The 26,091-nt window shown below is 41.9% G+C and overlaps 1 protein-coding gene across 1 annotated transcript in view; it reads left to right on the forward strand.

Moving 5' to 3' along the window:
• LOC132392461 (extended synaptotagmin-3-like) overlaps positions 1–26,091 on the forward strand; it is a 106,302-nt gene that overhangs the window by 21,284 nt on the left and 58,927 nt on the right. Inside the window, exons 3-6 of the mRNA XM_059966337.1 lie at positions 4,675–4,809; positions 11,983–12,059; positions 22,057–22,126; positions 24,844–24,933. Coding sequence (XP_059822320.1) covers positions 4,675–4,809; positions 11,983–12,059; positions 22,057–22,126; positions 24,844–24,933 — 372 coding nt within the window. The remainder of the gene's footprint in view (positions 1–4,674; positions 4,810–11,982; positions 12,060–22,056; positions 22,127–24,843; positions 24,934–26,091) is intronic.

A 26,091-nucleotide genomic window follows, 5' to 3' on the forward strand; every position in this document is an offset into this window, starting at 1 on the left:
TAGGTCTGCCCATGAGCTTTTGTTGTGGGAGAACGGTGTGGTGCAACAGAAACAGCCAGGAGTTAAATGTTTCTGAGATATGAAGTGATCCATATTTTCTCATATTTCTTGTTCACTGCCAAGGAACATCCTGCTCTGCACTGTCAACAGTTTACCACAGTCACAGTCCAGCATCCTGTTCTGTTGTGCAACTCATTCATTTCTGATCTAGACCCTTCCATATAATATTCTCATTGCCCACATGACTGGATATAATATTGGAAAGTATCATTTGCTTTTTCATTATTCTCTTAAGGTATGGGTTCCAACCTTTTTATGCCAATGACTAATGCCATTAAGCAAAGGGTCTGTACCCCATTTGGAACCTCTGTTCTAAGGATTCATGTGATTATAATGATCGTGCATGTATGGCAGACAGGCAAAGTGTCAACATTTCTTCATGGTCTTCCAGTTTACTTTGATCTTCTGTTGAGTGTGGCTCATGCCTATTTTTTTCCCCAAATAGCAAACCAATCAAATGAGCAAAAAATGGAATGAATTTATCCATGTTTAGAGAAAGATAGAAATCACCATCTCAAAAGAATTGGATTTTCAACATGAATTTGGAAATAGTAAAATCTGTTTTAAGGTTACACTTTATTACGAACATGTGAACACTCATACCATTTTTAAAATGACAGTCTAATTTTCTCTGAATTTAATAGCAAACATCATAATGAAAATTGTCATGACTGACAGTAATTGATGTGGAATAACATATCATTCCAAGTTCAAAGGTTAGCAATAGTAAGAGTTCAATCTGCACTTTAGATTAAGGATAATTTCCATCATCTGATTACAGTGCCAGCACATTTCCATTCTCACAAAGGAAAACTTCAGTATCCATGCAACAATACCAGTTGGTAGAATGACATGTGCACTGCTGTGTCATTAGCCTTTCCACAAACAGATTACTACAATTTCCTCCTACCCACAGGCTGAATGTATTGAAAGTCTTGTCAGATTTTTGATTTATTCATTTTCATACCAAAATATATTCATCACTATGTGCCGTGTCGTATAACATGGGCGATCGTGGTCTTTCCATGACCACGATTGTTCTTGGTAAATTTGTCTACAGAGGTGGTTTACCATTGCCTTCTGGGCAGTGTCTTTACAATTTGGGTGACCCCAGCCATTATTAATACTTTCCAGAGATTGTCTGCCTGGCATCAGTGGTCACATAACCAGGACTTGTGATATGCACCAGCTACTCATAAGACTATCTGCTGGCTGCTCCCATGGATTCACGTGATCCTGGTAGGGAAGGGGGTGGGGGCTAAGAAGGTGCTACACTTTGCCCAAGGGTGACTTACAGGCTAGTGAAGTTCCCTTATGCCTCCTTTGGTAGAGACATAATTCCACCCTGCCATCCATACCAAAATACAGGCAACAAATAAGTCTTTTTTCCTGAACTTCCAATTATCCTGTTGTGTTACGCTCTTCTTCCTTTTTGCGAATTGCACTTGCTAACTTAAAAATGTTTTACAACTTCTAAGTAAGGTAAATGAGAACAAGGCTACCAGCTTTCATTTCTTTCACCAAATGAAAAGCTTGCTGTGGGGAAAACTCGTATTACAGTGGTAAATGTACAGTGCCTATAAAAAGTATTCAACCCCCTTGGAAATATTCATATTGTATTGTTTTACAACATTGAATGACAGTGCATTTCATTTGGCTTTTTTGACACTGATAAACAGAAAAGACTGCTGTGTTGTAATGAAAACAAGTTTCTACAAATTGGTCTAAATTTATTACAATTATTAAACACAATAGATGATTTACATTATTACTCACCCCCTTCAAGTCAGTATTTAGTAAATGCACCTTTGGCAGCAATTACAGCCTCGAGTCTGTGTGGATCAGTCTCTATTAGCGTTGCACATCTGGATACTGCAATTTTTCCCCAATCATCTATACAAAACTGCTCACGCTCCGTCAAATTGCATGGGGATTGTGAGTGAACAGCCATTTTCATGTCCAGCTACAAATTCTCAGTTGGATTGAGGGTTGGACTCTGACTTGGCCACTCCAGGACATTAACTTTGTTGTTCTTAAGCCATTCCTGTGTAGCTTTAGCTTTATGCTTGGGGTCATTGTCTTGCTGGAAAACAAATCTTCTCCTAAGATGCAGTTCTCTCACAGACTGCATCAGGTTTTCCTCCAGGATCTCCCTGTGTTTGGCTGCATCCATTTCACCCTCTACCTTCACAAGCCTTCCAGGGCCTGCTGCAGTGAAGCAGCCACCACCATGCTTCACGGTAGGGATAGTGTGTTTATTGATGATGTGCGGTGTTTGGCTTACACCAAACATAGCATTTAGTCTGATGGCCAAAAAGCTCAATTTTCATTTCATCAGACCATAGAACCTTCTTCCAATTAACTTCAGAGTATCCCACATACCTTCTGGCAAACTGTAGCTGAGAGTTCATGTGATTATTTTTTTTTAAACGGTAGCTTTCTCTTTGCCACCCTCCCTTAAAGCTGCAACTGGTGAGGCACCTGGGCAACAGTTGTTGTATGTGCAGTCTCTCCCATCTCAGCTACTGCAGCTTGTAACTCCTCCAGAGTAGTCATAGGTCCCATGGTGGCCTCCCTGACTGGTCCCCTTCTTGCATGGCCACAATTTTTGAGGACAGCCTGCTCTAGGCAGATTTACAGCTGTGCCATATTCTTTCCATTTCTTGATGATTGACTTAACTATATTCCAAGAGATATTTAGTGAGTTGAAATCCATTTTCTGACTGGTTTTCAATAACCTTTTTGTGGAGTTGCTTGGAGTGTTCTTTTGACTTCATGGGTAGTTTTCGGCAGGATACAACTCACCAGCAGTTGGACTTTCTAAATACAGATGTATTTTTCTCCAATCAATTCAAACACCTTGACTGCACACAGGTGATCTCCATTTAACTAATTATGTGGTTTCTAAAACCAACTTACTGCACAGGTGTTGAATTGGTGTATCATATTAAAAGGGGGTGAATAGTTATACAATCAATTATTTTGTTTTTTATATTTGTAATTGATTTAGATCACTTTGTAGATATCTCTTTTCACTTTGACACAAGTCTTTTCTATTGATCAATGTCAAAAGAAACCAAATTAAACCCACTGAGATTCAATGTTGTAAAAAAATAAAACATGAGAACTTCCAAAAAGAGTGAATAGGGGAAAACTTTTTATAGACACAGTAGATTAGCCAGAAATTTTGACCACCATGACCTCGCACTATTTTTACATTTTAATGTGTCAGTATGATATCAATGATCTCCAGGTCAGCTTGTGTTGCTCATTGAAAATTTGACTGGTCATGATCTATCACCCAGTCGATACTGAAAAGCCTCAATAGAGTAGATGTGGAGAGAATGTTCCTATGCTGGGAGAGTCTAAAACTAGAGGGATCCGCCTCAGAATAGACGAGCATCTTTTACAACAGAGATGAGAAGGAATCTCTTTAGCCAGAGTGTGAATCTGTGGAATTCTTTGTCACATGCAGCCGAGGAGGCCAAGTCATTGAGTATATTTAAGCAAGAGGTTGATAGATTGTTGATTAGTCAGGGCCTGAAGGGATACAGGGTGGCAGAAGACTGGAGCTGAGAGGGAACGTGGGTTAGTTATGTTGAAATGGCAGAGCAGGGCTCGATGGGCCAAATGGCCTAATTCTGCTCCTGTTCCTTATGGACATCATTTTCATGACTACTTTCACTTGATTCAATTTGGAACGCACCAGGGAACTTTGCCCTCCTTGATCTGGAAGTGCTCATTGATTTAGATTTTCAGAGTGTTAACTGGGGACAATGGAAGGTGGTCTAGATGGTCATCGAAATGCTTGGCATGCCCCACGATTAAGCTACCTGACATAACCCTTTTAAATTTCTTTCCTACAGCAAAATGTCTGTTAAAATGCAGGCACCCAAACTTTTATCCTGAAACTGTTGCTGACATTTCACTTTGTATCCAGGTCAACACACTAAGACCACTACTGGTCCAACGATGACATTCTGAGGGTCAAATCTGAAGTTTCACTGTGTGGTGACTCATAAAACATTATCATTGTTAATTCAATGCTGTTTGATGAGTTGGAGGATAAGGGTTGTGGAAAAATGGATGCTGGAAACAGGAAAAGAAAAGATGGGGTGCTTAAAATTGTGTGCAGTATTTGTTGTGCAGTTCTGGTTGCCATATTACAGGGAAGGTCTGGAGGCTTTGGAGAGGGTGCAGGGTGGTGCTGAATATTGGTAGCTCAGGTTGAGGCATTTGATGTTGTAGTTTTCACCGAGCTTAGAAATTAGCTTGCAAACATTTCATCATCAGTAAAAGCATTGTGTTTATATAGGCCCCTCTTGGTCCTGATTGGTTCCCCTCAGGCTCTGAATAGATGTTATGAGCTAGAGGGCCTATCGCTGTGCGGTACTATTCTATATTTTATGCTGTAACCTCTTTGACGTCCAGAAAGGGAAGATCCTGAACTATTTTTAGGTAAAATACTACTGTTGGTTTGGAATGTTTCATTCATAGTTTCTTTGTTTTCACATTATAATCTTCAATTGATTAAACCAGAATATTCAGGTTTTCATTTGATGTTGAACTGTCTCTGTTCCTGTGTTCTCTAACATTTTATACTTTCTGAACTAGATTTTAAAACAAGCCTGGCCATATTTTGGAATATATCTGGAAAGAACATTTAAAGACATCATTGAGCCTTTAGTATGTGGATCAAACGTTTGCTTGAAAACATTTGCCTTCACAAAACTTAATTTTGGTGAACAGGTAAGGATATTGTTCTTCATGTGATTTGATTTATTTCAATGTGGTTGACCATAAAGTGAAACTGCTCCGGAATTTTGTCTGAATAATCAAATTTGTAATGACATTGGCCAGGCTATGCAGTATAATCTGTTATCTATTACCTGAAGGATTTTAGTGTTTAATTCCAAAGTTCTTTTTGATGTCAGGAATGAGACATAAAACTTGTTAAGAGTCGATAGAACAGAAAGAAGCAGAACAGACAGTAACAGGAAAAGCTAAGATTCAAAGATATGGCACCAAGCACAATACAGCTTTTTTTATACCCACAGAGATGAGAAAAATTCCATTCTAATCTATAGATAATAATAATCTAATTTAAAGTACTTCATCAATACTGAAGTAAAAATTAGCCAATGGGAAAATTCTCATTCACAAGGCGATAAGACCATAAGATATAAGAGCAGCATTAGGCCATTTGGCTCATTGAGCCTGCGCCACCATTTCATCATGGTTGACCAGTTTCCATCTCTGCTTCAATCTCCAGCCTTCTCAGTATCCCTTCATGCTCTGACTAATCAAGCATCTATTAAACTCCGCCTTAAGTATACTCAGTGACTTGGCCTCCACAGCCATGTGTTGTAACTAATTCCACAGATTCACCACTCTTTGGCTGAAGAAATTATGCAGTACAAAGCTTCCCTAATTAAACTTTATATAACTACTAGTGGCATATTAAACGGTTTTGCATACTATAGCCACTAGGAATTATAACAAACAGTTACTTGTGTAGAAGTATTTTTAAAATACAAGCAGATAATTGCCTGTTCTCCCTCTTTCTCTGGTGCTCCCCTCCCCTTTTCTTTCTTCCAAGGCCTTCCATCCTATGATACTCCCCCTTCTCTAGCCTTGTATCCCTTTTGCCAATCAACTTCCCAGCTCTTGGTTTCAACCCTTCCCCTCCTGTCTTCTCCTATCATTTTGGGTCTGCCCCCTCCCCCTCCCACTTTCAAATCTCTTACTATCTCTTTTTTCAGTTAGTCCTGACAAAGGGTCTCGGCCCAAAACGTCGACAGCGCTTCTCCCTATAGATGCTGCCTGGCCTGCTGTGTTCCACCAGCATTTTGTGTGTGTTGCAAGTACAAACATTTGTAGATAATTAATTGGCGAAGTGTGAAGAAATTTACAAGTAAACAGTCAGACCCAATCTACTACTTTATTTTAATTTTCTTTTCTGCTTATAACATATTAAAGTAAGCCCTGTAGTTTGTAATGTAAAATTGGCAAAAATATTGGAAATGAATACTGCGTACAATTGGCTTACACTAGGTACGATGTTGTACATATGTAACCCCCTGGGTCGCCTCATGCTCGCTCAACTCGTTCTCGTCTAGGGGGAGCAGCCTTCGGCCCCGCCAAACTGGGTAATCAGCTGGTGTGGATGCTGTGTGATGTCCCCGCCTCGCCCACAAACAGACAGTACACCATAAGCAATTAAATGAGTACAATTTATAAAGGGTACTATAACTAAGTGATTAATAACGATACAGTATATATGAAGAGAAAAAATAAAGAAAAGGCGCCAAACTTATCAAAGTCCAAACCACTTCGTGTACAACCGTTGGAGCTCAATTACTGAAGTCTTCTGGCCACCATTCGATCCCCTCCGAACTCCTCGACTCGCAGCTCAGGACCCTCCGGGTGGTCAACCCAAGCACATCTAGCTTCATTCCCCCTCCTCGGAGTACCTCCTGGCCTCGGACCCCCGCTTGGGGTCCGTTCCTCGCCCAACTTACAGCATTGCGTCCTCTCTCTCGACCCCCTCGCGCCGAACTGCCCAAAAGCCCGTCAACAAAAGCTTACAGACTCAGAAGAAAGAACATTAATCCCCATTTGGTTTACAAAGGAATACCATTCTCGTTATCAGTAAATTAGCATTCCTGCTAGTTAACAAAACAAAGAAGCCCTTTTGATTACATACACAGTAACAAAGAAAAACGAAGAAACCCCCTTTACACATATTTTTCTGTGTCCAATCCACCAAGAGTCAATGAGATGTACAGGAAGATTACTCCTGTTTAGCACTGCTGCTGCAAGGCCCATAGATCAACTGCAGGGTCCTCAGCCAGGGACCACTATTCATTGATGTTTTGCTCCCTGATACTTCTAGTGACTGAGCTGTGGCAGGGACATCTCCCTATCACAACATTCAGCTTTCGATAGGGTTAGTTGTTCCCCCAATTTCTGTCCTTCCTCCTCAGCCACAGCCAAAAGCTGCCTTTTTTAGCCTCTTCAGCCAATTCTCTGGCAGCTCAGCTAACAGTACTTCAACCTCTTCTGCCTCCACTCCTTCCTCCCATGGGATTGTTAACTCAATGAGGAGGACTGTCTTAGTGGCCATGGACCACAGTGCTATGTCTAGACAGAGATTTGATGATGACTTCCTTGGGGAACTGTAGCTGCCTGCTGAGATCTGCCCTCATGTTCCACTCCTTGCCTGTGGAGAAGTGTCCTGAGGGAGCTCTTGGGCGGGTGCATTCAACGCTCTTGACAGCCTTAACAAATGGGATGAGTTGGAATCCCACTGGGGAAAGGCTGATTCTCAATTAATCTCTGCCAGCTTCTTTAGAACTTGGTCGTGCCACCAACTGTTGCATCCTTGGGACAGCACAGTCTTGCAGCCTGCCAGGGTGTGTTGAAGGTTGGTATTGGTGATGTTACAGAGAGAGCATCGAACCTCACCGCCGAACCACTGGTGAAGATTTTAGGGGTAGGGGTAGGTATCATAGGTTGCCCTGATGAGACAGCTGAGTCTGGCTTGTGCTGTACATCTTCTTCTGTATCAAATCCACCAAAATTTCATGCCAAGACCCTTTTTCAGGACAGGAAAGGAAGGGGGAATTTACCAGAATGAAAAAGTGGCGGGGAGGGGAAAGAGACCAGCTGGAAGGTGATAGGTGAAGCTGGGTTGGTGGGAAAGGTCAAGGGCTGGAGAGGAAGGACAGTGACACAGGAGGAAGGAATGTGATAGGAGAGGTGACTGAACCATAGGAGAGGGGAGGTAGGGCAGGACCCAGGGGGAAATGATGAACAACTGAAAAGAGATAAAAGGTAAGAGTGGCATTTGTTGTGATGCATTGGACCAGTATCCCTCCCTTTTCTAAACAGTTTGCCATGCAAATTCTGAATTATTAGACTCTTCTAAAATTTAATTGGATTATGGCTGCTCAGTACCATATTGAATTTGTATCCATTTGCTTAACCTTTGTGGGATATTTCATAAACCACTTCAATTTCCTTTTAGGTATTGTCAGACATCTGTGCGGGAACTTTCCATTGTAGGCTGTTCATTAAACTGTTTTTGTTCAGTTTGCACATGCACTCACTCCTGTTTTGTTTCCTTACTTCAGAGTGGCATTTATTTAACATTTGTAAAATATGGTTCCGCATAATGAAATTTGTTTTTTCTTATGAGGAACACTGAAGATGATGAACTTCTAGGTCAATTGGTATTTGTGTTGGTTTCTGGTATGCCTAGTCTTCTCTGACTCGTATCTTTAGACAGAATTTTAGTCATAAATCAAAGTACTGAGTACAGGAGAAGGGATGTTATGTTGAAGTTGTATAAGACATTGGTGAGACCTAATTTGGAGTATTGCGTGCAGTTTTGGTCACCTACATACAGGAAAGATGTAAATAAATTTGAAAGAGTACAGAGAAAATTTACGAAGATGTTGCCAGGTCTGGAAGACCTGAGTTATAAGGAAAGATTGAATAGATTGGGACTTTATTCCTTGGAACATAGAAGGTTGAGAAGAGATATGATAGAGCTGTACGGAATTATGCGTGTGGCATCCTGGTTAAGATGTTTTTACTGCTATGCTATAGGTATTTCATTTTAGTAGTTTTGTAAGAGCAGTATGTTTTGCGTTCAGCCTGTCTGGGTTTGAGCTGAGATAAGGGGCTTTGTTGTTCAGGAACGAGGGTTCAGCCAACCACGATGGTGGAATTGGGAGAAGGTTCCAGAGCATGCTGGATGGAGAGATTTTTATGAGGGACACAGGTGTGGGAGAGATTCTTTGGCAGGAATTGGGAGAATACAGGAGGGAAGGTAGCTCAGGATGTCATCCCTGTTGTACAAGGTGCTTTGTGCAGGTGAATGGCTTCAAGGAGGAGGGACCTGTGGGAGGGCCCGTTTGTTTGAGATGGATTTCGAGCAACATTCAGAAGGTGGTGTGTGATCTCATGCAGACCGTGGGTCCAGTGTGTGAGTTGCAGACGACTTCAAGAAGAGCTCCAACTTGTGTGCACATTTGACTGTTTAATTATAATTTTTGTTTTTGTCTTCCTTTAATAACTGGCTAAGTAAATGTTCATAAATATACTTTATTTATAATCGTATGCAGTGTATGATCTGTTACTTGTTGCTGACGGGTGATTGTGGGGGGTGGGGGCGGTAAATCACACAGCATTCTCACAAACCAGGGTTTGGGTGGGAGAGACATCCCAATCTCTGGTTTGGCAGGATCAAAGTTATATACACCCTAGACGTTCAAAGCCTGAGAAAGGTGGGTTTCTTCCCACGGAGTCCAGTAGCCGTTAGCTAACGAGCTGCATTTCCAGAAACATCCATTAAAAAGGGGTTTAATGAGGGGTATAGATAGGGTAAATGCAAGCAGGCTTTTTCCACTGAGGTTGGGTGGGACTACAACTAGAGGTCATGGGTTAAGTGGGAAAAGTGAAATGTCTAAGGGAACGATGAGGGGAAACTCTTTCATTCGTATGGTTGCGAGAGTGTGGAATGAGCTTCCAGCGCAAGTGGTGCATGCAAGCTCAATTTCAATGTTTCAGAGAAGTTTGAATAGGTACACGGGAGGGATATGAAGGTCTATGGTCCTGGTCAACAGGTTGATGGGAGAAGGCAGTTTAAATAGTTCAGCATGGAGTAGGTGGGCTGAAGACTTCTGTGCTGTACCTTTCTATTTGTTTTGATAATAACATTTCTATGAATGTTATGATCAAAATCTGCAATATTTTATTTTAATAAAAATGGAACAATGAATCTCAAATGTACCTAAGAATAATTGTCTTGCTCGTTCAGTCCTCAAACACTTTTAAAAGAAATTGAAATTAACTTTTAAAATGAAATTGACTTTTCTTCTAATATGCTTCTGGGTAACGCATAGGATCCGTTCAGAATGTTACTTTCTCCAACTAAACATTGATATTCTGGTTCAAAGTTTACTAGCTTTGCTTTTACTCTTCTTTTCCACTTGCATTTTAACTTCAGTAGTCTACCCAAGAGCAAAGCAAAAGCTGCTCAACAGATTGTTGAATACATACTCCATGGCCACCTTACTGGGTGCACCTGTACACCTCGATAATGTAAATATCCATTCAACCAATCACGTGGCAGCAACTCAATGCATAAAAGGTTCAATTGTTGTTCAGACCAAACATCAGAATAGGGAATAAATATGATCTAAGTGACTTTCACCATGGAATGATTGTTGGTGCCAGACAGGGTGGTTTGAGTATCTCAGAAACTGCTGATCTACTGGGATTTTCTCAACAATAGTCCCTAGAGTTTGCAGAGAATAGTGTTTTTTAAAAAAAAACAAAAACCACCAGTGACTGGTAGTTCTGTGGGCGAAGACTTCTCGTTAATGGGAGAGGTCTCAGGAGGATGGGCAGACTGGTCCGAGCTGACAGAAAGGTGACAGTAACTCAAATAACCACGTGATACAACAGTGGCTTGCAGAAGAGCATTTGAGAATGCAAAACCTTGAAGTGAAAGCTACAGCAACAGAAGACCAGAAACATATACTCAATAGCCACTGTATTAGAATCAGAATAGGTTCAGAAGGTACTTAATAAAGTGTCCACTGAGTGTATGTTCCCCAGTGGATTTGGAGTTACTTACCAAATTATGTATTTGAAAAATACTTCATGAGGACTAGGCAATCGGTTGTTCCTGCCCTCAACACAGTATACACAATAGCGCTTTAATGCATTTTCTGGTTATAATTCCATTTTGGCTTCTAAGTTTTGGAATGTAATAATGTAATCTTGCTGCTATCTCTGGCAGTGGTAATATACCACCTAGTAGTTCTGAACTACACATACATGTTTGATATGTGTTGGTTAGGATGGGTTGGTAAGTGCCTTGTTTTATTGATGTATGTACATTGGTGGAAAAATACACATCAATTTTCCAAGGATATCAGCCAGTGGCTTACCAATCAGACACTCTTAAAATCACATTTCAGTTAATGAACTAGAAGTTTCCTTCACCACATGCAAGATTCGGAGAAAAGTTAGCATAAGACTTGCTTTGAGAGACAAAAGAGAAGATTAGGCCTTGGTTTAAACAGACAATGGAGACGAGGGGAGTAGAAGTTTTGTCTATCTTTCTTGCTTTCACCTGACTATTTGGACTCCTGCAGTACTGATAATGTCATTTTCTGAAACGTTATCTCTGTTTCCCCTTCTAAGGAATGCTACCTTGCTCACTGAGTACCTCTAGCTCTCCCCATTCCAGATCAGCACTGTCCTTCTCTCAGGCATACTCCCTCTTCTTCTTCGGCCGCCACCCCACCAGCACATCCTCTCCATCCCCCCTCCCCCAGTCAAGAAGTCTAGTGGTATCACAAACACGAGAAAATCAGCAGATCCTGGAAATCTGAAGCAACACTCAGAATGCTGGAGGAGCTCAGCAGGTCGGGCAGCACCTATGGAAAAGAGTAAACAGTTGGCGTTTCGGGTCGAGACCCTTCTTCAGTCCTGTTGAAGGGTCTTGGTCCAAAACATCAACTGTTTACACTTTTCCATACACGCTGCCTGACCTGCTGAGTTCCTCCAGCATTTTGTGTGTGTTGCTTAAGAAGGATAGTGGTTTGGTTATGTTTGGATAAGCTGTTAGCTACAAGGCACAGCTTGAAGGAGGCTACTTTTGACCTTGTCTGTTAGAAGACTGTCTCTATGAAGCACCTGGTAATGTTTTCACATTAATGTATCAAATTTAAATTTCTGTGCATTTTCCACCAAAATTTTAAAAGGTCCTTAAGGCATAGGATCACTTAAGCTTCTGTCAAATGAAGATGTCGATTGTTGTTTTAAGCTTATTTTGAATGAGATGTCTGTAACAATGAACTTTAACTTGGGGAGAGTTGCTAATAAACCTTAATCCTTTTCCAGTCGCCTAAAATCTCTGGTGTCAAAGTGTACACTGAGCAGGTTGACAGACGGCAAGTGATCATCGATCTGCAAATCAGGTAATTCCATTTTACAAAATGTGGTTTTTTTTTTGCATTGTTTATTTGGTAAAGATCTGTCTATATTAAATTACTTGCTTTATCCGTCACTGATCCTAATTATATTTCCAATATCACTTTTCTGTTGTGGATGATATGTCAACAATCACTATTGTAAAACAATGGAAGCAGGGACAGAAAAAGGATGAAATGTTAACCCTCTTCATCGAATATGAATTGCTGCTAAGTTAATTCATCGGCAAATAGTTCACAAGGAATAAATTAGCCTCTTTAGTACCCAGGATTAAAGAGGTGTGATGCCTGGAAAAGGCAGCATCCATCATTCAGGAACCCCCCCCTCCCCCCCCCCCGCCCCCCAGTCACCCAGGACATGCCCTCTTCTCACTGTCACCATCAGGACGGAGGTACAGAGACCTGAAGGCTCTCACTCAGTGATTCAGAAACAGCTTCTTCCCATCTGCCATTCATTTTCTGAATGGACATTGATCCATGAACACTACTTCGCTATTTTTCTTTCTATTTTTGCCTATCTTTTTTCTTTCTTTTTCTCGCTGGGTGGGGGGGGGGGGCGTGGTGGCATCCACTAGTCTCGTGAGACCGTGGATCTGCGCCTGGAATGGTTCCCAGGGTGCAGCCCTGGTCAAGGTTGTATGGAAGACCAGCAGTTGTCCATGCAGCAAGTCTCCCCTCTCCACGACACCAATGTTGTCCAAGGGAAGGGCAAGGCCCAATACAGCTTGGCACCAGTGTCATCGCAGGAGTTGCCAGAACAAGGTTGAAGGCAACGTCAGACTGCCTTAGGGACTCCAGTTCCAGAGTTGTCCTCAGTTTACTCCCAAAGCCTTTCACAAGAGCGGGTATGGCCACAAGGCAGCGGAGATTTGAAATCAGAGTTTTTCTTCTCTTAGATGGACTGCCTTCCCAGGCTGACGAGGTCCATGGTGGGGGGGGGGGGGTATTGATGTCATTTCTTTCAACAGCTCCATGGTCTTTCTGTATTTCATGGCTATATGGAGAACACAAATATCAGAGCTATATTGTATGTACATACTTTGACAATAAAAGGAACATGTGAACGTTTTGAGATATATATAGCGTGTGTATGTGTGTATATATTGTACTGCTGCTGTAAAGTGAACAACATTCACAACAAATGCCAGTGATATTAAACCTGATTCTGTTTCTGATTATTTGGGGCAAAATGATAAAATAATTTGAAAATAATCCAAATTTAGAATGATACAATGTGTGCATAGATCAGTCAAGACCTGGGTTTGATGTCAGCCATTCAAACAAAATTTCATTCTTCCCAGTCAGCATTTGCATTTTCTTTTCTCTTTGAACCTGATTTCAACTTGTTTATGATTTAGGAAAAATGACTCATTGCTAATTTAGCATACTGAACCTATCAAATTAATATTTAAGTGAATTGGCAGTCCTTGGGGAACTTGTGAGAGCAGTCGGTGCCAATTCATCTAAATTCAAATTAAATATTGTTCAAAACATAATGCTTAAGTATAGAATAAGAAAAATCTCATACTAGATGTTTTTGCGGACCCAGGTCTGTGCTTTATTCCTCTGCAGTTATTTTTCTTCATATCCTGTCTGGTTCTATCAGTTGATGGTTAGTGCAGGTCAATGGGAGTAATCAGTTTAAATGGTTTTGACATGGACTAGATGGGCTGAAGGGCCTATTCCTATGCTGTACTTTTCTATGACTGTGACATAGCTCTTTTGTGCTTGTATCATTTGACTACCAGGATGATAATGATAAAACCATACTGACAGTGTACTTTCATCATTAAGCAACTCCTTTATTTCCTGTACTCCACAAAGTCCTAAACAATTAAATGAAGGTACAGTACAGTGTAAAAGTCTTGGGCACACACAAGTACAATGGTTCCCAGCCTTTTTTTATGCCATGTACCCCTACCGTTAACCGAGGGATCCGTGGACCCCAGATTGGGAACCCCAGATCTAAGGTGCTTAAGACTGTACATGTCAATATGGAAGCAACTGGTGCTGATTCATCTAAATTAAAATTAGGAGCAAGTTTGTAAATTTGGTTGGATTAAAGGACTTTGGGAATAATGAGGGTGGAGCGCCATGGGAGGGGTGTGGGACAATTGGCAGAGAAGGAGCGCCAGAGGCGTGGGCTGTTGTACGTGCAAACACACCCAACCTTGAGAAACCAGGCAAGGTTGTTTGATCCCAAGCAATGGGTTAATGGTGATTACAGAAAGTCTCTCTGGTGCTTCCTGCTCCCTCCCCTCTCCCTTCCCCTTTCCCCAACCATAATTCCCCTCTCCTTGCCCCCTTCTCACTCTCAGTCAACAATAGAGACACACATCAGAATTGGGTTTATCATCTCCCACATATATCATGAAATTTGTTTTTATTTTGTGGCAGCAGCACAGTACAAAATATAAAATTTCTACAATACTGTGCAAAAGGTAGCACTTAAAGGCAATGAATCACCAGGACCTGAAGACCTGCATCACAAAGTATTAACAGGTGACTGTGGAAGTATTGATGCATGAAAATCAATCGGGCAGCACATCGGCCCAACATGTATGTGTCAATCATCATGTACCAACCTACGTTAATCCCATTTACCAGATCTTAACCACAGTCTTCCATGTTTTAGTGATTCAAAAATATCTTGTTTAGAAACACTTCATATGTTGTAAGAATCCCTCCCACCTCCATCACAGGAGGCTTTGAATTCCAGAGCACTCTCCTTAGTCTGGATGAATTTGGCTCCCACAAAGGCAGCACGGTAGCGTAGTGGCTAGCACAACACTTCCCTGTACAGGCGACCCAGGTTCAATTCCCACCACTGTAAGGAGCCTGGATGTTCTCTCTGTGACTGCATGGATTTCCTCGGGGTGGTCTAGTATCCTCCCACAGTCCAAATATGTATTGGTAATGTAGGTTAATGGGTCATTTCAAATTGTCCTGTGATTAGGCTAAATCAGGGGTTTGCTGGGTGGTGCCACCCGAGTGGCATAAAGGCCTATCCCATCGGTATCTCAATAAATAAATCAATTAAATTAGACCGGGGAAAAGCTTAACACCATCCAAGACACTAAAGTAACTTGATTGATTAGCACCCCTGAAACATTCATTCCTTCTACTACCAGTGAACAGTGCCTGCAGTCCTATCACCGACAAAAGGCACTGTAGTTACAGCAGCAGGAACTGGCAAACCCTTAGTCTCCATCACTAATGGGCTCAAGGATGCCAGGAACAGATGGGTGACCCCAGCCATTATCAATACTCTTCAGAGATTGTCTGCCTGGCATCAGTAGTTGCATAACCAGAACTTGAGTTACGCACCGGTTGCTCATTCAGCCATCTACCACCTAATCCGATGGCTGCACATGACCCTGATCAGGGGTGAGGCTAAACTGGTTATGCTGCCTTGTTCCATTGATCTGCACCGGACCTATAGACCTCCATACCCCTACCATCCGTTCAAATTTCTCATAAGTGTTGAAACCAATCCCACATACATCACATGCTATAGCAGCTCATTCCACACTCTCACCAGCTTCTAGGTGAAGAAGATCCCCCTCATCTTCCCCTTAAAGATTTCAACTTTCATTCTTAACCCAAGACCGTGAGTTGTAGTCTAGCCCAGCCTCTTAATCTGTAGAATTCCTTAGGATTCTCCTTCACCTTGTCTGCAGGAACAACCTCATGCTTTCTTTTATCCCTTCAGATTTCTGTGTGCTCTCTTGCATTTCTTATACTCCATAAGTGCCTCATTTGTTCCTGCTTGTGTCATTCAGGGTCATTTGTTCCAGCTATGTATCTCCTTTTTCTCAATAAGAGCCTTAACTAGAGGTCATGGGTTAAGGGTGAAATGTGGAAAGTTTAGGGGAAACATGAGGGAAAATTTCTTCACTCAGGAGGTGATGGAAGTGTGGAATGAGCTGCCAGTGTAAGTGGTGCACGTGAGGTTCATTTCAACATTTAAGAGAAGTTTGGATGGATACTGTATGTGGATGCTAAGGGTATGGAAGGCTCTGGTCCAAGGGTGGTGGTTGATGTGAATAACAGTTTAAGTGGTTTGGCATGGACTAGATGGGCCAAAGGGCCTGTTTTGTGCTGTTGTTTTCTCTAACTCTATGACTAAAAGCTTCAAGATATACAATTTGTCTTTTTTTTCCACGTCTTGTGAACTTGTGAGCATACTGAGTCAGCGTCCAGCTGTATACTCCAGCATGCATGAACTTAGAGCTCAGGTCTGGTATACATCTGTACAATGGCCTAAATCAACCTCCCCTTCAAAATAACTGTTTCTGGATTTCTGAATTAGTCTGAGGTTGGGAGCCAATTTAAATTTCTGAGCTAAGGAAATTAAGCTGCAAGAGGCATTAACCTTAATATTTGAAAACTAAAAACCTGCAAATGTTGGCAATCTAAAACTAAAATGGAAAGTGCTGGAAATATACAAATCAGTCTACACCTGCATGTAGTTGCTGACCTTGCAAATGACAACTTTTTTTAACATAAGAACACCTCCTCACTACAGCTCATCTACCACAGAAAATATACTGGCTCATCTATTAAGACTAGCTGTTTTGTTGGCCTTCGAAACCAAGGGTTCCCAACCCTTTTATGCCATGGACCAATGCCATTAACCAAGGGCCCGTGGACCCTTGGTTGGAATACTGGCTCCAAACAGTCTTCTAACTCATAAAACACTATACTTGCTACAATGTTATTCATGGGTAATCCGCTCCAAAAATAGATAAAAGCCTGGAGGATTCATTATTATTGGAACAGGAGGTTTATCCCCAGACTGGCTTTGCGCAGTGCTTTGTTATAGAATTGCAAGAAGTTTAGAGGTTGCACAATTGTATCAAAATACAGATCACTGGAGAAGATTATGTGAGCTTGACATTAGAATTAAAATGTTGGTTTAAGAAAAGGAGAATATGAATCGTTAATAGTAAGTTATGACTAATTTGTTGTGACAAATGTTGGTGGAACCGGTTTGTTCACATTTCTCTCTCATGTGGGGATACATTGGAAGCTTCGGCAATAGCATAGAAGTAGTTAGATAAGCATTGTGGTTGAAACAGGGGGCACAATCCTTGCTGACTACATGCATGAAATCAATCTGAAGAATGCAGTTGTTCAGCTACCTTCACATCCAAGTATTGTGCTGTGTTTCCAGAAAGGATTCTTGCTTAGATTATAATGGATTTGATGTTTGCTTTGTAATTTAACCTAAACTATTCCCAACCTGCGCCAGATCTGTTCAATCCTTAGTCTGAGTGCAGGACTATCTTGAGGGGAAAAAAATTGACCCTGCCTCGTCCAGGTGAGGAAGTAGGTGGAAAAATGTATTGGAGCAAAAATGGCATCTAAATTGAACAATTGAAAAACGATGCATTCAGTCCACAGGGCAGTAATCGTATATTTGGGGGACTTGGGTAAATTTCATAAGGACAGTATTAGAGGCATCTGTGCACTCCATCCATTTTGAGGTAAAATCTGCACTGCGGGTCAGCTGAAGAGCATCATCAGGAGCGGCACCAATGAACTCTGTGGGATTTTATGATTTCCCAGAAACCTTGGTATGCTCCAACATTGATTCAATGTTGCAGCCAGGAATTTGACAGGAATTTCTTTCTATCCTGCGTCTCCTTTATGATTGCCTATAAGCCATGATCATAACTAACGTGTCTACAACAAACCAATCTCAGTACAGCCTATTGTCATCATTGCCCCATTGTTTATTCACTTCCTATTGATTCAGTGCTACTTGTCATCTCCCACTTGAATCAAGCCAATCTTAGGAAGAAATCTTACAAAGAAGTAGCGAATACGGCCCAGTCCATCACAGGTAAAGTCCTCCCCACCATTGAGCACATCTACATAGAGCATTGTCGCAGGAAAGTGGCAGCCATCACTGCGGACATCCACCACCTAGGCCAGGATTTCTTCTCATTGCTGCCATCAGGAAGAAGGTAAAGGAGCCTGAGTTTTTACACTACCAGGTTCAGGAATAGTTATCACCCTTCAACTATCAGACTCTTGAACCAAAGGCTACCTGAGTCTGCAGAGCTCAAGGTGGCCTTATCTACCACCTCAGATTCCAACTGATTGCACTGGAAACTAGTCATTCTCAATCTGAAGAAATGGTAAATCAGTTCACTCATCTTCACTGGCCCCATCATTGAAGTGTTCCCACAACCTATGAACCCACTTTCAAGGACTCTTCATCTCATGTTCTCAATATTTATTGCTTGTTTATTCAGTATTATTATTTCTTTCTTTTTGTATTTACACAACTTGTGTTTTGCACATTGCTTGAATGCCCACATTGGTGTGGTCCTTCATTGATTCTGTTATGATTATTACTCTCTGGATTTATTGAGTATGCCTGCAAGGAAATGAACCTCAGAGTTATAAATAGTGACTTGTAGGTACTTTCATAATGAGTTTTCTTTAAACATTTGAATTTTAAAATGGGGAAACTGTCCAGCTTTAATATCAGAATCAATTGCATGAACATTGGACAGCAATTGTAATATGTAAATACCTGCCTATGAGTTCATTCTGAGGTGAATTTCCAAGTCATTATTCAAACCATTCACTGGAACGCTTAAGAGAATCGGCCTCACGCTTAAACACCAAGGATGTAATGTTAAGACTTTATAACTTGAGACGTCAGTTGGAGTAGTGTGAGCAGTTTTGGGCCCCTTATCTTAGAAAGGTTGTGTTGTAACTGGAGAGGGTTCAGATGATTCCAGGATTGAGTGGCTTGTCATATGAAGAGCATTTGATGGCTCTGAGCCTGTATTGACTGGAATTTAGAAGGATAAGGGCTAACCTCATTGAAACGTGTTGAATGGGGAAAGCCCTTGATAGGGTAGGTGTGGTGAGGATGTTTCCTATGGTGGGAAAGTCTAAGACCAGAGGATACGGCCTCAGAGTAGAGGGATGTCCTTTTAGAACCGAGATGAGGAATTTCCTTAGCCAGAGAGTGGTGAATCTCTGGAATCCTTTGCCACAGGCAGCTGTGGAGGCCGAGTCTGTATGTATATTTAAGACCGAGGTTGATAGATTCTTGATTAGTCAGGGCAATGAAGGGATACTGGGAAAAGGCAGGAGATTAGGCTGAGAAAATTGGATCAGCCACAATGAAATGACGGAGTCAACTCAACTGGGCAAATGGTCTAATTCTGCTCCTATATCTTACGGTTTTAAAACAGCGATCCCCTCCTCTGTAGCATTATGTCCTTTGATGCAGGGCAATGAGAAAACTATGTCAAAATGTGGACCACTTTTCACAACTAGCCTCTTCAGGAGCAATTTTTCAGGAGTGGCAGGTGTCAGTGATAATATGTGGTGTTATTTTGTGTGTGCCAGCACAGCTTCTGATTCACAGGTGACAAAAAATGTATTTGAGGATCAAGACCTCAAAATTCATGGTCTGTCTGGCATAAGTGATTCTTCTGTATGCTTCCAGTCAGGGTGCAGTGAACTTAAGCATACTTGACTTCACTTCCCGGAGGGCAAACATTCTCATTCCCATTCCAGTGTGTTGGCCCTTGGCCTCCATTTATGCCAAGATGAGACCACTCTCAGGGTTGAGGAGCAACACATTATATTCTGTCTGGGTACCCTCCTGTCATTAGAAAGTCAAGGTGAGTGTACCTGTCAAGTCCTCTCCTAACCACCAGTTTCTCTCTGAATATCGTAAAGATTATATAGCCGCAACTTTATTGCTAATGGAAATATGTATAAATTTTAAAGCAGTTTTACAGGGGAGTATCAACAAAAGCAAACTGCACATTTGAAAGACCAATTTCTGCTTCCGGTGAACAAATTTCTCCCCTCTCCAACCACCATCCTCTATTCCCCACTCTGACTTTCTCACCTGCCTATTACTGATCCCTCGTCCCCTCCTCCTTCACTTTGTGTACACTCCTCTCCTATCAAATTTCTTCTCCAACCCTTGACCTTTCCCACCCACCTGGCTTCACCTATCACCTTCCAGTTAGCCTATTTCCCCTCCCCCACCTTTTTATTCCGGCATCTTCCCCCTTCCTTCAAGCTGAGTCCAATAATTAACTATTGGATTCAATTCCCCATAATTCTGAAACCGACACTTCTGCCGCAGGAAGAGATTACTGGATGGACAGAGGAAAAGATGCACACAGGTTCTCAAAGGTTCCTTGAACAAGTGTAACATCCACCACAGCGTGGAAGTAATCTTTGGTCCGTGAATGCTGAAAACTGAGGAAGAGCATTTGTTGCAGCATGAGAAATCTTGATCCTATTGTTCAAGAGCACAGAGCAGTCTGGTTTAAGTGGTTGATCAAATGTTTCTGATCTTTTCAAGCACCTGCTCTGTTATCTACGGCAAAGTCCAGGTTGGTCTTCTCTATCATCTCAGGTCCACAGGAACTGCACTGGAAATTAGTCACCCTTAATCCCAAGAGTTGTGTAAATCAGATCATTATTGTTACGTGTACCGAGGAGGTACAGCAAAAACTTGTCCTGTGTACCATTCAAACAGATCAACTAATTACAGCAGTATGTTGAGGGGTACAAGGTAAAATAATGAAAGTGTAAAATGAAGTGTTACAGAGAAGGTGCGGTGCACATTGACAATAGGTAAAAGATCACAACAAGGAAAATTGTGAGGTCAGTTGTCCATCTTATACCGGGGAGCCATTCAATCATCTTAAAACAGCAGAATAGAAGGTGTACACACATAAAATGCTGGAGGAACGCAGCGGGTTAGGCAGCATCTATGAAAATAAATAAACGGAAAAGATTCTGCAGATGTTGGAAATCTGGAGCAACACACACAAAATGCCAGAGGAGCTCAACGGTTCGAAGCAGGCCAGGCAGCAGCAAGAGAAATGAATAGATAGTTGATGTTTTGGACCGAGACCCTTCTTCAGGACTGAGAAGGAAGGGCAAAGATGCCAGAATAAAAAGGCGGAGGTAGGGGAAGGAGGCTAGCTGGAGGGTGATAGGTGAAGCCAGACAGGTAGGAAAGGTCAAGGGCTGGAGAAGAAGGAATCTGATGGGAGAGGAGAGTGGCCAATAGAAGAAAGGGGAAAGTAATAAACAGAATAGAAGAGTTAAAAGGTCAGAGTGGGGAATAGAGGAAGGGGGAAGGGGAAACCTATATTCATGCCATCAGGTTAGAGGCTACCCAGATGGAATATAAATTGTTGCTCCTCCACCCTGAGGTTAGTCTCATCTTGGCACAAGAATAGAAGCTGTCTTTGAGCCTGGTTTTGGGCTTCAGTATCTTCTGCCTGATGGGAGAGGGGGAGAAGTGAGAATGTCTGGGGTAGGTGGTGTCTTTGATTATGGTAACTGCTTTATTGAGGCACAGAGAAGGTTAGATAAAATCAGAGGAGGGGACCAGGTTTCTGTGTTGCGTCCACAGCACTGTGCAGGTATTTTGCAGTTATACAAGACTGCATAAGAAGAAATTGCATTTATTAAGATTTAATTTGCTATTTTAAACATGCATTAAGATGTGTTTCATAATTGCATAATAATATCAGTATTGCATAATTTATTTTCAGAGCCTAAGTCATTTTGAACAACTAATGAATAATAACATAAGGAACAAATTCCTAAGTTTTCTTTCTTAACGGAAGAAAACTTAAACCAGTACTTATTTTTGGAACACAAAATTCGTATTCTGTCAGTAGAAAATCATGGTAAGTGTAGCTGTCATGACCTCTCCTAGCCACCAGTATCTCTGTGAACATTGGCAAAGATTATATAACTGCATATTTTATTGTTAATGGAAATATATATATACATTTTAAAGCAGTTTTGCAGAGGAGTGTGACAAAAGCAAATTGCAGTTTTGCGAATTACAATAAACTTGACGTTGCCGTCCGCAAATTAGAAAAATTATTGGTTGCAGTGCAATGTCGTAGCTGTGTGCTCCATGGTGATGACTTAGCAAATGTGAGTTTCATTTGAAATGTTTCTGTTCCAGTTACGTTGGGGATTGTGAAATTAATGTGGAGGTGAAGAAAGTATGCAAAGCTGGTTTAAAAGGAATCCAGGTAGGTGGTAAATCTTTAAAATGTATTTAAATACACTCCTTTAAATTCCTTTATCTATGTCTCCACCCTTCCCCCTCTGTCCATATAACTTATTAAGTAGTTGTTAAGTAATATATTGGAATGGTGAAGGTTACTCATTATCCAAGGTTAGAATAGAATAGAACTTTATTGCCATTCCTCAAGACAACGAGATTGTGGAGCTACTCCAGTCTGTGCAAAACAGTTAATTACAATACATGTGGTGCGGCTTAATTTTTTTTAAATGCCGTATTTACATGCAAAAATTGACTTTGATAGTCAAATGCCATTAGCAAGCCGGGGTGTAGCATTATTCAGCTGCACAACAGTCCTTGGGAAGAAGCTGTTTTTCTGTCTAACTGTTTTGTCTAAGATGTTTCTGTATCTCCTACCAGATGGCAGAAGATTGAACAGACAGTGTCTGGGATGGGATCGGTCTTTATTGATGTTACAAGCCCGCCATAGGCATTGAGAACTGTAGATTGTCTCCAAGGCCGGTAGTTGGGTCCCAGTGATGTGCTTAGCTGCCCTAATCACCCGTTGGAGTGCTTTGTGATCTGTCTTGCTGCGGCTAGAGTACCACACTGTCGTTCTGTATGTCAGTATGCTCTCTACCACACATCCGTAAAGGCTGGCCGGCAATTCTGGGGGCAGATTAGCTCTCCTTAAGCACCACAGATAGTAGAGTCAATTTTGTGCCTTCCCTACTATCGAGGTGGTGTTGACAGACTGAAACTGAGCCCACATTCATGAGCTGCCAAGGCGATCACACCTTGCAACATGGGACCCAAGACCCCAGCACCTTCCACCAGCAGCAGTGAGAGCGAGACTTGTTAAACATGAGCAGACGGCACTGAACACCCATTCATTTGCTGCTCTTGTCCTCGTCGGTTTTAATCTTACTCGACTCTTCAATCAGGCCACAGCAATGGACCCGACCACGTGTTCACGTCCTGCCATTTAGGAATCAATGCAGTCACCCCCCAGGGTCAGCCACAGCCGCACTCCAAACCAAATCCCCCAGGAGACTGCAGGCATGCCAGATCATTCACTCAGCCTGAAAGTACATTCTTTAAAGGAAAATTATACAATTGATCACAGTGCAGAGGAAGAAGTTTGTAGAAGAAAGAGGGTATCCAATAGTTTTATAAGCTCTCAGTGAGATGTTGCCATTGGTCGCTGGCACCATCTTGTCAGAGAAAAGTATTAATGATCATTTACTCTGTGGAATCATGAGAGAGATTTGATAGACTAATGATAAAATAAGTCAAAGTCAGCCTGGTTTCTGTGAAGGGAAATCTTGCTTGGCAAATTTGTTGGAATTGTTTGAAGAAGTAACAAGCAGGGTGGACAAAGGAGATGTCGTGGATGTCATTTATTGTGATTTTCAGAAGGTGTTTGATAAGGTGCACACATGAAGCTGCTTAACAAGATAAAATCCTATGGTGTTACAGGAAAGATACTGGCATGGATAGAGGAATGGCTGACAGGCAGGAGGCAGCGAGTGGGAATAAAAGGGCTCATTTCTGGTCGGTTATCAGTGACTAGTTGTGTTCCTCAGGAGTCAGTATTGGGACTGCTGCTTTTCACATTGTTTGTCATATGTGAATTGACGGCTGTGTGGCAAAATTTGCAGATGATACAAAGATAGGTGGAGGGGTAGGTAGTGCTGAGGAAGCAATGTGATTGCAGCAGGACAAATTGGAAGCATGGGCAAAAAAGTGGCAGATGGAACACATTGTTGGGAAATGTATGATAATGCATTTGATCAAAGGAACAATAGTGCAGATTATTATCTAAGTGAGGAAAAAATTCAAACATTGGAGGTGCAGAGGGACTTGTGCAAGACTCCCAAAAGGTTAAGTTACAGTTTGAGTCTGTGGTAAAGAAAGCAAATGCAATTTTGGCATTTATTTCAAGGTGAATAGAATATAACAATAAGGAGATAATGCTGAGCCTTTATAAGGCACTAGTCAAGGCTGCACTTGGAGTATTGTCAACAGTTTTGGACCTCTTATCTCAGAAAGGATGTATTTTCATTGGAGATAGTCCAAAGGAGGTTCATGAGGATGATTATGGGAATGAAGGGGTTAATGTACGATGAGCATTTGGCAGCTTTGGACCTGTACTCACTGTAATTTAGAAGAATGTGGGGGGGAATTCATTGAAACCTACCGAGTGTTGAAAGGAGTAGATTAGGTGGAAGTGGAGAGAATGTTTCATCTGGTAGGGTATCCACAGCTAAAGGGCAGAGCCTCAAAATTGAGGGGCAAGCTCTTTGAACAGAAGTAAGGAGGAATTTGTTTAGACAAAGAGTGGTGAACCTGTAGAATGCTCTGTCAGACTGTGGTGGAGGCCAAGTTGGGGGGTATATTTAAAGCAGAAGTTGATTGTTCAGGGCAACAAGGGAAATGGTGAGAGGTCAGGTGTATGGAGTTGAGTGGGATCCAGGATCAGCCATGATGAAATGGCGGAGCGGACTCAATGGGCTGAATGGCCTAATTCTTCTCCTATGTGGTATGGTCTTATTTGAATGAGTAGCATATTGCTGTATTCCATGTGGAGAAGTAACTGTAACTACCTGTAGACTTGTTGGATTGCTTTGCTCGGCATGTTTGCATGCTTTTGTGATGTTGCTGATGGGGAAAGTAATGTTTCTTTAGAGCTGGCAATTGTTAATGCCCGTGTTTGTGTGACAGCTGCATGGTACACTCCGAGTGATCCTGGAACCTCTGTCAAGTCAGATGCCTCTGGTTGGAGCTGTTACCCTGTTCTTCCTTCGCCGACCGGTATGATTCCCTTGCTATTTGCTTCATTTGTTTTACCTTTTTGATAATTAACTGATGTCTTTTTATTCAAATTGATGCCATTCTTAATATGGATGGGAGGCAGAGTGGAGATATGTCTCTGCCAAAAGAGGTGTAAAGTGCTCCTTCTCTGCACTAGTCTGCAGGTCACCCTTGGGCAAGGTGCAGCATCTGCCTAGCCCCCTGATCAGGGTCATGTGAAACCATGGGAGCAGGTGGTGGATGGTCGTATGAGCAGCTGGTGCATATCACACGTACTGGTTATGCAACCACTGACACCAGGCTGACAATCTCTGAAGAGTATTGATAATGGCTGGGATCACCTGTCTCATAAAGACACTGCCAGAATTTAGCAATGGCAAACCATTTCCATAGAAAGTTTGCCAAGAAAATTATGGTCCTGGAAAGATCTGGATCACCCATGTGATGTGACACAGCATATAATGATGGATGATCATGAATATCCAGGGTCAAGGATGACCCGCAATGGCTACAGAATATTCTGAGAGGGCAGGAGAGCAACTAGAGGCTATGCTCCATTTGGGTACCAACAACATAGGCGGAATCAGGGGTGAAATCCTACAAAGGGATTTTAAAAAGATAGATCAAAAGTTAAACGTCAGGTCCTCAGGGTTGTAGTTTCCATGTTACTACTGATGCCACATGCTGGTAAGGTGAGAAACAGATCCACAGCTAAGGGGCTGTGCAGGAGGAAGGACTTGCAGCTGGTGGATCATTGGGGTCTTCTGCAATACAGGTGGAATCTGAACACACACCGGTGACCAGTGGTGTGACTCAGGGATCTGTTCTGGGACCCCTACTCTTTGTGATTTTTATATATGACCTGGATGAAGAAGTGGAGAGATGAGTTAGTAAGTTTGCTGATGACACAAAGGTTGGAGGTGTTGTGGATAGTGTGCAGGGCTGCCAGAGGTTACAGCGGGACATTGATAGGATGCAAAACTGGGCTGAGAAGTTGCAGGTGGAGTTCAACCCAGATAAGCGTGAGGCTGTTCATTTTGTTAGGTCAAATATGGTGGCAGAATATGGTATTAATGGTGAAACTCTTGGCAGTGTGGAGGATCAGAGGAATATTGGGGTGCGAGTCCATAGGACACTCAAAGCTGCTGCGCAGATTGA

The sequence above is a fragment of the Hypanus sabinus genome, chromosome 4 (assembly GCF_030144855.1).
Source record: "Hypanus sabinus isolate sHypSab1 chromosome 4, sHypSab1.hap1, whole genome shotgun sequence".
NCBI lineage: Eukaryota > Metazoa > Chordata > Chondrichthyes > Myliobatiformes > Dasyatidae > Hypanus > Hypanus sabinus.